Source organism: Hesperophylax consimilis, chromosome 2 (assembly GCF_061612785.1).
Source record: "Hesperophylax consimilis isolate HC1 chromosome 2, BYU_Hcon_1.0, whole genome shotgun sequence".
Classification (NCBI taxonomy): Eukaryota; Metazoa; Arthropoda; class Insecta; order Trichoptera; family Limnephilidae; genus Hesperophylax; species Hesperophylax consimilis.
Genome location: NC_142837.1, coordinates 18109261 through 18123534, shown reverse-complemented (window position 1 = coordinate 18123534; position 14274 = coordinate 18109261). Strand labels below are relative to the sequence as shown.

General features: G+C 36.2%; 1 protein-coding gene across 1 annotated transcript in view; it reads left to right on the top strand.

Moving 5' to 3' along the window:
- The window catches only part of LOC149425774 (uncharacterized), a 124471-nt gene that overhangs the window by 87885 nt on the left and 22312 nt on the right, over positions 1-14274 (top strand). The window contains exons 2-5 of the mRNA XM_089644824.1: positions 3915-4797; positions 9781-9962; positions 10221-10338; positions 10579-10858. Of these exons, the coding sequence (XP_089500950.1) occupies positions 3915-4797; positions 9781-9962; positions 10221-10338; positions 10579-10858 (1463 nt within the window). The remainder of the gene's footprint in view (positions 1-3914; positions 4798-9780; positions 9963-10220; positions 10339-10578; positions 10859-14274) is intronic.

Below are 14274 nucleotides of genomic sequence, written 5' to 3'. Positions count from 1 at the left end.
ACGTAGGTACCTACCTAACACAAAAGTTAAAATGTGTAACGGAACAAGGAAGATAGGCCATTAATCGTTGTTAGTTTGTGTGTAGTGTCGCCAACATCATATAACCTAACAATGCCCTGCATCTATACTACTACATAGTCACCAAACGTACAACCCGTGCAGTATGGTCTAAGCTCGATGACAGTTGGCAAACTTCCATGCCATATCCGCTTTGTTTCTATTATCTATGGGTAAAACCATGTAGGTACCTACCCAACACATAAGTTAAAATGTGTAACGGAACAGGGAAGATAGGCCATTAATCGTTGATAGTTTGTGTGTAGTGTCGCCAACATCATATAACCTTACAATGCCCTGCATCTACACTCCTACATAGTCACCAAACGTACAACCCGTGCAGTATGGTCTAAGCTCGATGACAGTTGGCAAGCTTCCATGCCATATCCGCTTTGTTTCTATTATCTATGGGTAAAACCATGTAGGTACCTACCCAACACATAAGTTAAAATGTGTAACGGAACAGGGAAGATAGGCCATTAATCGTTGATAGTTTGTGTGTAGTGTCGCCAACATCATATAACCTAACAATGCCCTGCATCTATACTACTACATAGTCACCAAACGTACAACCCGTGCAGTATGGTCTAAGCTCGATGACAGTTGGCAAACTTCCATGCCATATCCGCTTTGTTTCTATTATCTATGGGTAAAACCATGTAGGTACCTACCCAACACATAAGTTAAAATGTGTAACGGAACAGGGAAGATAGGCCATTAATCGTTGATAGTTTGTGTGTAGTGTCGCCAACATCATATAACCTAACAATGCCCTGCATCTATACTACTACATAGTCACCAAACGTACAACCCGTGCAGTATGGTCTAAGCTCGATGACAGTTGGCAAGCTTCCATGCCATATCCGCTTTGTTTCTATTATCTATGGGTAAAACCATGTAGGTACCTACCCAACACATAAGTTAAAATGTGTAACGGAACAGGGAAGATAGGCCATTAATCGTTGATAGTTTGTGTGTAGTGTCGCCAACATCATATAACTTAACAATGCCCTGCATCTAAACTTCTACATAGTCACCAAACGTACAACCCGTGCAGTATGATCTAAGCTCGATGACAGTTGGCACGCTTCCATGCCATATCCGCTTTGTTTCTATTATCTATGGGTAAAAGTTTGTTGGTACCTATAAAAAAGCTAAAATTAACAATAAGTATTGAAAATTTTTTTTTTCGAGATGGATGAAATTTTTCACTCTTTTATCTTTCGAAAAACTCAGCGAAAAAGTTTCGATTTGACTTGAAGACGAAACATTACTTTATCATAATGTACCAAATTCACAGCGCGTAAATATCTACATATTTGATATTATTATTTGTGCCATCTGGCGTCAAAAATATTAATAATTACACATTATTCCAATGGAAGTTTCCTACTTACCATAGGTCCAAAGTATGCTTTATGTACACGAAACACCTCTCTGTGAAAAGCATTATTTGAGACCACGACGGGAAATTATATATAACGCATACATTGAGGACTGTCTTCAAACTATCGTCTGTACAGAATAAAAATATGTCTTCAAAGTATGCTCTAGATGTATGTATCGATATATATATTAAACGGTACATCATAGACGTATATAGCTGTGAGGGGGTAGTTTTAAAGGGTTGATTAAACAAAATGGCATTAAAAAAAAAGTGTATATAATGTGGCTCAAAGTATCCTTTATACAAATATATATATATATACTCAAGGCACGGTCCTCGGACCATTACTATTTCTAATGTATGTAAATGACATTTTCCAACAGAAAATCAAAGGTGAATTAATCTCTTATGCTGATGATACTGTCTTATTAATAAAAGGTCAAACATGGGAACTAGTTAACAAACTTGCAAATGAATGTATTAATATCTTAAAATCATGGTTTGATAATAACCTACTCACACTTAATGCCAAAAAAACAACATATGTATTATTTTCACTACAAAAAATACCTAAACACAAAGTAAATATCATAATCCATAATGAAAATTGTGACAATGTCAACTGTGAACTACTTAATCCTATTTGTACTGTAATCAACTCTTCTTCTGAAATTAAATATCTTGGTGTGATCATCGATGAAAATTTGAAATGGAAAAGCCATATTACGGAGTTAGTAAAGAGAATAAGGAAATGTATATATATATTTGTTAGTTTAAGAAATATTTTAAATGTGAAAATACTAAAAAATGTATATTATGCTCTTGTCCACTCCCTGCTTATTTACGGAATCATAGGTTGGGGAGGATCTTATAAAAACAACCTACACTCAGTAAAAGTCTCACAAAAAATTATTATAAAGGTAATACTTAAAAAAAACTCTACTTTCCCAACAAAATTGCTTTTTAAATTGTTTCCAGTACCAAATATTGATGATATATTTAAGCAAACTTCAATTATAAAAATGTGTAAAGAAAAAAATAACACAGAATATCAAGAATTTTACAAACTGATGAGAAATGGAAATCAATTTATAACGCCAATCTTTAAAACAACTCAAATGCAAAACCATTATATTTACCAAGCCATAAAAAACTACAATAATCTCCCTTCCGAATTGCGCTGTATTACGAACCAACAAGAACAAATAAATAAAATCAAACTTTTTTTCCAAAAAAACTTATATTAAAAAAAATATGTATATATTATATTTATATTTTACACATAACATTGAATCTAAGTAAGAATCGTGGCTCCCTTATCAGGCACAAGAGCTCCTCTTTTCTGATAAGGTATACATGACCAACTATGTACCTAAATATGATATATTGCAAAATATGTATGTATTAATGTAACTATGATCTATATTAAAATAATAAAAAAATATAAAAATAAAAAAATTACACAGGAGATTAAATGAAGGGTGATTTCAAAATAATGCTTCAAATCCGAGTTTCTTCATTTGTTTTACTTTCAAATAGTTTTAATTAGTTGGGTACTTTGATCTTCAGTAATAATTTATAAGAATTTGATTAAAAAAAATAAAAATAAAATTAAAAAAAATCAACTTCTAACTCGATTTACTCGATAACGAAAGCTCAAATCAAAAAAAAATATACTACAAAATCGACTCCAAATGTGATGTAGATTCACCAGTTTCCCGCTTGTACTACGAGTTTCCGGACACCCTCTATACATATAAATACATGCGTCATTAATGTTTTCATTATTTCTGTTTTAAGTAATTATGTTATTTTGAAAAGAAATAATCACTTTTAATTACTTTTGTGAATGTATTGCGGACTCAGAGATCAAGTAATTCCAATCGTATACGTTTAATATACCTACTATAATGTATTATGTCTAGTTCCTGCTTGCTGGGAATAAAATCAAGAGATTGTTTGAAATTGCATTTCATGATTCGTTGAATTTATTTTATACGTAATTCCTTTTAATTTCATATTTCAAACGAATAGTAACTTTTAATTACTTACTACTTGATTTTTTTTAGTATTATAAAAGCTCAAGCTGAATACACTTTTCAAAACGCTCGAACAATTTGAGTAGTCATGCCAGACTCACGTTGGCAGAGCTATGTTAATTACGTAAGCCAGCGGGCAAAAAGTTCACCACTGCCGGAGCCAAACGGCTTTCAAGCTTCCACATTGTAAATAATATCACCATACTTCCTTTAATTGCCGGAAAACAAAATACCACTTCCGGCAGCAGCATTTTTATCGCCATTTATTATTTTGCAAGTTCTGGTCATTTATAATACCTAAATGCTTTTGAAATTCACTTTTTACTGCAATACTGTTTCTCCGTAGGAAATCTTTATTTAATGTTGATTATTACTTTTTCTTGATCATATTTTTATCTTTCTAACGTGTGTGTATTTTTCTTTTGTTTCAGAGACAGAACTAACCGCCGTAGTAGCGATTCCCACATAAGTATGGTCGCTTCACCTCACTCGGACATGAAAACCCCGGACGGGTCTCCCGCAGATGGGGACCCAATCAGGACAAGAGAGTACCTGCAGGCTCTCGCTGACTTCAGAGCAAGGCGATCCCTCGGACCAAACATCTCCCTGGGCTTTGAGAAAACCTCCGACAAATCAAGCCTCTCCCCAGACAGCAAACTCAGCCGCAAAAACGACGAACGCAGATCCAAAACAGAACCTAAACCCAAAAGGAGATCCCTTCCAGAAACTGGCGCCAACAATAACAATTCACAACTGATAACACAAGCCGTGCCGCAAATACAGTTTCTGTTTAGCAACCAAATATTCATGCCAGGAAGTTGTTTGAATTCGCGTAAAAACAACAAGAAGAATAAATGCAACGATAAGAGGGAGAGCGAACAATCGATGTCACCTGACACAGAATATTTGAAAGGGAGGCAAATTGATTTCGATGACGATTCTGAATCACCAGCTTCTCCTCCGCCTGACTTTTTCAGAGACAACTCTCTGCCGTATGTGGATGTCATCCAAAAAGCCGAAAGACCACTCTCCATTTCGGATGATGGTACCCTTAATCTATGCTACGAATCCACTATGGAAAAAGTCACTGTGGACGACGCTGAACACGATTCTACTAGACCTTTGCTGGACGGCAGTCCACGGAGTGTCCACTCTTTTGAAGGATCCAACGCTTCGTCTGTCGAAGACATGAAAACCAAGAAACTCCGAGAAGTCATAGACGTGTTGACCAAATACAACAACGGGCGCAACAGGGATTCTAACGACGATTCGGCGGAAGCGTCATTCGTGTCGGTGGCACGGAAATTAGAAGAGGTGAGGCCGCACTAATTCCTACATTGTTGCACGGCTGTCATTGTTTTTTTTAAATTAAATTTTGCACAATGCGTCTCGATTCCTCAATTGACGTTTTTAGAATTCATGGTGATTTGTTACGTGGCTCATTGCCCTACAGCGAGTTGTATTGATTGTTATGATGATTTTGTCCTCATTACCATTTGCAGAGATAAACTTTGCTGGGTAATGCGTGCCTCCCATTAGGCTGGGAGTTTTTACGATTGTTCGCGCTTATTCAACACAGTACTTGATCAGATCAGACTGCCTATCTATCAAATTCCGCACTTATAGGTTGTGGATATACTTAAATACCTACGTCTATATCAGAGTCATAGACGTAGATATTTTTATATGATCCAATTTAGGCAATATTGTTAGGCGGAAGGAGATTGGGGAAATAACGATTGTACCTGGCTGTTAAAGTTAGCTACTAAACGCAGCGAAGTTTCGTTTCTGAATGATGGTCTCTCATCAGAGCGAAATTCAACGTATCTTTTTTTACATTAAGATTTGTAAGTGTCGAAAAACCCACATCAAGACCATTTACACAGCATCACCAAATATGACATAGGCTCTGATAGAAATTATCTTCCTCAGGACCTCCTGTGTGGAGTTAATGTGAAAAAAAATATTTATTTGGACATTATTTATGGCACACGGGATGATCATCATGAAGATTGTGCGAGTTCTACTGCAGAAAGTCATTAGTCGACTATGTGAATGTAAGGTACCTTGCACTATATAGCATATGCGTGCAATCTTTAAAAAAAATTCAAAGCTTAATCTTTCTAAAAAAATGTGTGTTTATCTGAATTGACCTGCCAGGTAAATTCGTAAAAAATTAAACAAGACGGATTTCAAATAAAGAATTATTAATTAATAAAATAATTTTGGTATCTACTTAATGCTCGTCTCATATAATTTATACGCACCGGTTCTAATTTTGAAAATTAAAAGTGTATTGAAGTTGAATAATTTTACGCATTCACCGACAACCGAAACTAGTATGTTTAAAAGGTACTTTTAGCGCACAATTTACGCATTTACGTTCGACTCTATGCAATTTAAATAAGTTAGTTCTTTCTGCTAGCGTTAAATTATTAGCTCGTAAGGTACAGCCGTCTGTGAACGGAGTTATTCAACTGAATTTTTCGTAGTGTATAGAAGTAGGGTAACTAAATATATTATATTTATTGAAATTTATCTCGATCCCTGAGGCGTATGTGTGTTAAAACCATGAATGATCGTTTGGGAAATGTAGAGATTCGTAAGGACTGATGTAAGCGTAATGAGTAAGATTAAGAAAGGGACGCTAAGAGAGGATGAACGAAGATAGTAATGATAAATAAGAATTATTATGACGCTAATGTGAATGGTAGAAGTCGGGGACACCTGAAGAAAACATGGCACGATGATTTGAACCAAATACTTGAGTCGAGCCATGTCAAGAGTCATAATAACAAAAGAGTGTGTATGAGACGATGTATGAATGTGAAATAGGCAAGGAGTGTGTGCAAGACCGAGTTGTTTGGCGGTCCGTCCTCTCTTCCCATCCCTGCGGAAACGGATGACGGTTAGTTAGTTATTTTCATTACGTTTTTTGGTGAACAAGATGCCATTTATGTTAAATTAACAAAACGTTTTGATTTTTTTTTACCAATTTACACGCTTGGTATTATTTTCGTGATCACTTCAAAACGATGTTTTGTGCAATGATGTCAGGTTTTTACGCAACTCATTTCGCTTAAAGTCTAAGACACGTTGCTTTTTTGGGAGTGGCCTATGCAGATTATATGTTGAGGTGTCACACTACAATTGGTCTCGAGGGGGTCAAATCAATTGGTCAACTGCCGCGGAGTATCATTTCTTTGTATGGGATCTGTCACCTTGACATATGACAGCCACGTGATCACGGCGCTCCTTAAATTGATCTGACCCCCTCTCCTGTCGCATAATTTTCAAATATCGCCTGGCTAGCAGATCACGGCATTTCATCGTCGCCACGCCCACACTTAAAACATATCATCTGTCAGGTGTGACAGGTCTATGTGGGATTGTATGGCGAGCGATATGGTGTTATATATAACGCTTTGATGCATTAGCTTAATGTGTCTCTACCCTGCTTTTAAGGTCGGTTAAAGTAATATTATGTCTTTTTCGCGATGTATTGAATTTATAATTTTTGATTTGAGTTTTCGTTTTCGAGTAAATCGAGTCAATAGTTTTTAGGTCAAATATGAAGAAAAATGCGTTGGAGCATAAACCCGGCCCCAAAAGTGTTTTTAATCCAAGCCTAAAAAATAGAAAAAAGTCGATATGTTGAGATCGAAAAAAATAAGTTCTTTTCGGGTTATATTTTATTGATATAAGTTTTTGTACATAGTTGTTTTTTTACATGCTTTTCAACTACTACACGAGGCACGTGCCGGTATTATGGTAGTTGAAATTTGTGTATGTAATACCTGTTAAATCCAGCTAAGCAAACTGCACATAGATAAACCAATCTTATTGTAAACTGTTGACTTCCCTAAATCTAAAAAAAAAATCCAGCTAAGCAATCTTCACATGTATAAACCAATCTTATTGAAAACTGTTGACTTCCCTAAATCTAAATAAATAAATCCACCTAAGCAAACTGCACATAGATAAACCAATCTTATTGTAAACTGTTGACTTCCCTAAATCTAAATAAATAAATCTAGCTAAGCAATCTGCACATGCATAAACCAATCCTATTGGAAACTGTTGACTTCCCTAAATCTAAATAAATAAATCCACCTAAGCAAACTGCACATAGATAAACCAATCTTATTGTAAACTGTTGACTTCCCTAAATCTAAATAAATAAATCCAGCTAAGCAATCTGCACATGCATAAACCAATCTTATTAGAAACTGTTGACTTCCCTAAATCTAAATAAATAAATCCAGCTAAGCAAACTGCACATAGATAAACCAATCTTATTGTAAACTGTTGACTTCCCTAAATCTAAATAAATAAATACAGCAAAGCAATCTGCACTTGCACAAACCAATCTTATTGGAAACTGTTGACTTCCCTAAATCTAAATAAATAAATCCAGCTAAGCAATCTGCACATGCATAAACCAATCTTATTAGAAACTGTTGACTTCCCTAAATCTAAATAAATAAATCCAGCTAAGCAAACTGCACATAGATAAACCAATCTTATTGTAAACTGTTGACATCCCTAAATCTAAATAAATAAATCTAGCTAAGCAATCTGCACATGCATAAACCAATCCTATTGGAAACTGTTGACTTCCCTAAATCTAAATAAATAAATCCAGCTAAGCAAACTGCACATAGATAAACCAATCTTATTGTAAACTGTTGACTTCCCTAAATTTAAATAAATAAATCCAGCTAAGCAAACTGCACATAGATAAACCAATCTTATTGTAAACTGTTGACTTCCCTAAATCTAAATAAATAAATTCAGCTAAGCAATCTTCACATGCATAAACCAATATTATTGAAAACTGTTGACTTCCCTAAATCTAAATAAATAAATCCACCTAAGCAAACTGCACATAGATAAACCAATCTTATTGTAAACTGTTGACTTCCCTAAATCTAAATAAATATATTTGAAATATTTAGATTAAAAAAGAAAAAATTTAGAATTTGAAATGTAAAAAAAATATATAATTTTTCTGTAATTCGTGGCTCGGCTCGCGGAAATTTCATCTTGTTAATACGTAGCATAAGATTATTTCTTGATCAATGTTTTTTTCGCTTCTACTTGCTTCTTCTGGGTTCCTTTTTTTATTTAATTTTATCTGAATGTCGCTAAAAGTCCTAACTGTCTGGAGCCAGTAGAACTATGGCATCCCCAATTGGGGTATGTTTTGATACTGAAGGTAGCAGGGAGCGGAAGGAGATGGAAGGAGAAAGGTGTTTAAGTACCTGAGAATCTAATCACCAAACACAACTTATGATATTTCAAGTATTTTTTCGATTCTGAATAGTAGTCTTCCACTATTGCGTAACTGAGACTTCCATCCATTCTGGAACAATATCCTGTTATTTTGGATAAGTAATTATTAAGTTTTAATTTATTTATTTTTTGCACAAGCCAAATGAACCCGCGACCTCAAGATTCGCAGTCCCTGAATGGTGAAATATATAATTGCATTGAAAACACAAACATAATGGTGTGAGTTATGTAAATTTAATAAAGAGTTTTGACTATAATTCTACTGTTGTGTAAATTTGACAACTCCGGCCACTGCAAAGTCGCGTGCTCACCTGCTAGCTGTAGCTGTAACACGAGCCGAACCACCAATTACGGGAGAGGAACCAAGCAACTGCAACAAACAAATATGCAAAGACTTGGGGCGAGTACTAAAGTACCGAAATCACCCTCTATTTCGTTTTAAAAAAACTCATTTTCACCTGCAAAACTTATTTTTCCGGTTCTCCCTAGATCTATGAATTTGTACCTTTTCACCACTGACCACACCACTGGGTTTCTTGTGTTGTACATATTTATTATTTGTTTCAATAAATTATTAAATTAGTGCTACAATGTTTTCATTTTGTAATTCTTTAATTTTTTTGTAGATTGTTTTTTTCTTCCTCGTAATCGTTTATTTTTTTTAGAAAAGTAATCAATTGCTTCTTATTTCTGTTCGCTCTCACATAGTTTTTTTTTACTTCGGTGCTTAGTTTCTCTGTAATGTTTTCATCCTGGTAATTTTACTTGTTTTGAGCATGAAGCAACTGTCACACATAAATGACAATATATGTGATGATTTCGCCATGAGTGATTGTAATTCAGTGTGAGTTGCGCCGCTGCAAGTCGGATGGTAATATAGATTACATTTTGCACAGTGCTAATCTTTTTCATCGTTTTGCATTGAGCACGGTGTGATTTATCAAAAAGAGACATACTAAAACTTTGTTATCTTATACAATTTATATTGTTCATAATAACTAGACATGCAGAGACCGCGAGTGCAGCCGATCAGTGGGGCACTTCCGCGGGGTGCCCCTGGTCCGACAGAGTGCTTTGGGACTGTCAGGGCAGTGTGGGGGCCTTGGTATGTGGGCAGAGGCCCCCGTCACAGTGAGGGGCGAGGCTGAGGGGGAGTATGCTGCCAGGAATATACACTTGCTGAGGTCTGTATCCTAGATATAATTACTTTCTGTTTGCCATAAGAAAATGTGGTTCTTTGTATCCGATTGAAGTGTCAATATCAAACGATTTACTAATTAGGTGACATTTTTCAATTCTGAATGGATGTTTTTCAAAAATATTTATAATTTTTTTAATATGTGTATGCAGCTGCTAAAATGCTTTCATGATGATGAAAAAAATCAAAAACCACTTTTTGTTGTCGTTATATTTGTTAAAATATATATTTTTCTCTTTTACAGTACCATTCGTCACCCTAATATCCTTCTGCTGATGGGAATATCCTACGATATTGAACACAAGGTTCTGTGTATTTTTGAAGAGTGCAATGCCACTTTGCATGAATATATTCACAATCAGGTAAATTATCTCAGCAGTTCTCACCTACAAACTTTTAATATACCTACCATGGAAAATATTAAGTCAGTGATCAGGGACATCCTCACACAAGACTTCTATTCGTCCCTGTCACATGCTTCATTATCAGCATTATCCATTGCAGACCCAGTCTGTCATCAAACATCCTGTAATCCTCAGCTCTGTCGTAGTAACCAACACGCATCTAAAATTAATTCTATTGCTTATCTTTAATTTTTCCAGGGTCATAACCTGACATACCAATCCTCTATCGGCTACCTGAGTGATGTGGCTAGCGCCCTGTGCCACCTGAACAGCAACGGCTACATCCACACAGCCGTCTCCAGTCATACAATCATGGTCACGTCCCGAGACGTGGCGAAGCTTTGCGGGTTCGAGCTGTGCAGCCGTATCTTCGCTGGTGAAGACCAAAGAGATATTGGACATGCCGAAAGCCATGCCAAGTGTGACCCTTACAGGCTGATGTACTCTTCTCCGGAACCAGACTATGAGAGTCATAAAGGTTAGATATTAAATTCTTGTTTGTGACAATTATTCTTTTTTTTTACACTAACCCCTAACGCATAGGACGACCTGAGGAAATTTTTTTCCCTCAAAGCCTATTTTCATCTTTTGGTATGCTGTATTGAGGATATCTTTAAGGAAAGGAAGGAAAGGAAGTTCTGGTAAGGAAAAAGTTATGAGGGTGGGTAGGAATCTGGGGATCAGTGTGTCCAGGAGCGCTCGGACGTATGAATTTATCCACTGCGACGCAAGGCGATGGGTCAAGAGAGACGAGCTGGATAGTTCAAAGGTTTCCCCAAACCAGCCTCTCCCGATCTGGCACGCAGCTAGTGGGCAGGCACATCATGAACACACCTCACCTGATGAACTTGGGCACCCCTGCTAAATCACCAAACGTAGCTAACGGGACCCAAATGGGTGACCCATTTCAGAGGTGCTTGTTATCCAACAAATGGTTGCCAGGGTGGCGGTACCTAAACCCACATTCTTCTACTTAGTTTTTTTAAATAATGTCGCTATATCCGTACGCGGATAACACGAATGTGATCCATCGCTCGCTTAAAATTAAAATTAAAATTAATTTTGATTTTATAATCGATAAAATTAAAACTGAAAAAAATTACAAAACTTTCAAATCACAAATCAAACAACTTTTAGATAAACCCAACGGTAATCACAAGTTTTAATTTCATTGGATACATTTTTCAAATAATTGTTTATATGAACTCATTTGTAATTTTTATTGATTAAATTTTCCTAAATTCACGTTATGAATTTAGGAAAATTGATTAATGATTAATAAAAAAATTCATATAGGTATAAACAAAATTTAATATTTAAAAAAAAATACATATCCTCTAAAATTATATTATCCGCTTCCTAATAATAATAATAATAATAATAATAATTGGATAATTTGTAGAGCGCCGTTTTTGTGAAAAATCACCTCAAGGGCGCTGTACAATTTATTTTATTTATTTAATATGTGCTAATAATTTATTTTAATATGTGCTAATATGCGTTTATTGTTGTTGCATTTTATTAAGTACCCATTTCATACAAGATTGCCAGCTCGGTCTTTGAACAATTTACTACCAGCACTGTACCTTACCTACTATTATTTCGTACCTAATAAGTACATTTTTATTTTTATATCTTATTTTTTCTAAGTTTAATAACTATTATATTATTTAAGTTATATATTTTATTTTTTAGTCTGTATTTAAATTTCTTATTTTCTTAATTATATAGTGTTATCAAATCTATCATCTAGTTTTATAGCTATTTTGTTAATTTTTAGCTACATCAACTAGTGAAATTTTACAACCTATAAACCATAATGACTCACAACACTCCCCAACTCAAACACGAGAAATACTTTCTCAATTGAGTTGGGCAATTTTTTGTTAAAAATTTATAATTTTTTCGCAATCAGCCTCGAAATATCTACATTTGTAAATTATTGTAATGTGTTTATATATTCAATAAAAAAAAATATAGTTTACATTTAAGAATCTAAGTAAGAATCGTGGCTCCCTTATCAGGCACAAGAGCTCCTCTTTTCTGATAGGGTATAAAAAAAAAAATTTAAAAAAAAATAAAAAAATTTAAAAATAAAAATATCCGTACGCGGATAACACATATATGATCCATCGCTCGCTATATCCGTACGCGGATATCACATATGTGATCCATCACTCGCTATATCCGTACGCGGATATCACATATATGATCCATCGCTCGCTATATCCGTACGCGGATATCACATATATGATCCATCACTCGCTATATCCGTACGCGGATATCACATATATGATCCATCGCTCGCTATATCCGTACGCGGATATCACATATGTGATCCATCACTCGCTATATCCGTACGCGGATATCACATATATGATCCATCGCTCGCTATATCCGTACGCGGATATCACATATATGATCCATCACTCGCTATATCCGTACGCGGATATCACATATATGATCCATCGCTCGCTATATCCGTACGCGGATATCACATATGTGATCCATCACTCGCTATATCCGTACGCGGATATCACATATATGATCCATCGCTCGCTATATCCGTACGCGGATATCACATATGTGATCCATCACTCGCTATATCCGTACGCGGATATCACATATATGATCCATCGCTCGCTATATCCGTACGCGGATATCACATATATGATCCATCACTCGCTATATCCGTACGCGGATATCACATATATGATCCATCGCTCGCTATATCCGTACGCGGATATCACATATGTGATCCATCACTCGCTATATCCGTACGCGGATATCACATATATGATCCATCGCTCGCTATATCCGTACGCGGATATCACATATATGATCCATCGCTCGCTATATCCGTACGCGGATATCACATATGTGATCCATCACTCGCTATATCCGTACGCGGATATCACATATATGATCCATCGCTCGCTATATCCGTACGCGGATATCACATATATGATCCATCACTCGCTATATCCGTACGCGGATATCACATATATGATCCATCGCTCGCTATATCCGTACGCGGATATCACATATGTGATCCATCACTCGCTATATCCGTACGCGGATATCACATATATGATCCATCGCTCGCTATATCCGTACGCGGATATCACATATGTGATCCATCACTCGCTATATCCGTACGCGGATATCACATATATGATCCATCGCTCGCTATATCCGTACGCGGATATCACATATATGATCCATCACTCGCTATATCCGTACGCGGATATCACATATATGATCCATCGCTCGCTATATCCGTACGCGGATATCACATATGTGATCCATCACTCGCTATATCCGTACGCGGATATCACATATATGATCCATCGCTCGCTATATCCGTACGCGGATATCACATAAGTGATCCATCACTCGCTATATCCGTACGCGGATATCACATATATGATCCATCGCTCGCTATATCCGTACGCGGATATCACATATATGATCCATCACTCGCTATATCCGTACGCGGATATCACATATATGATCCATCGCTCGCTATATCCGTACGCGGATATCACATATGTGATCCATCACTCGCTATATCCGTACGCGGATATCACATATATGATCCATCGCTCGCTATATCCGTACGCGGATATCACATATGTGATCCATCACTCGCTATATCCGTACGCGGATATCACATATATGATCCATCGCTCGCTATATCCGTACGCGGATATCACATATATGATCCATCACTCGCTATATCCGTACGCGGATATCACATATATGATCCATCGCTCGCTATATCCGTACGCGGATATCACATATGTGATCCATCACTCGCTATATCCGTACGCGGATATCACATATATGATCCATCGCTCGCTATATCCGTACGCGGATATCACATATATGATC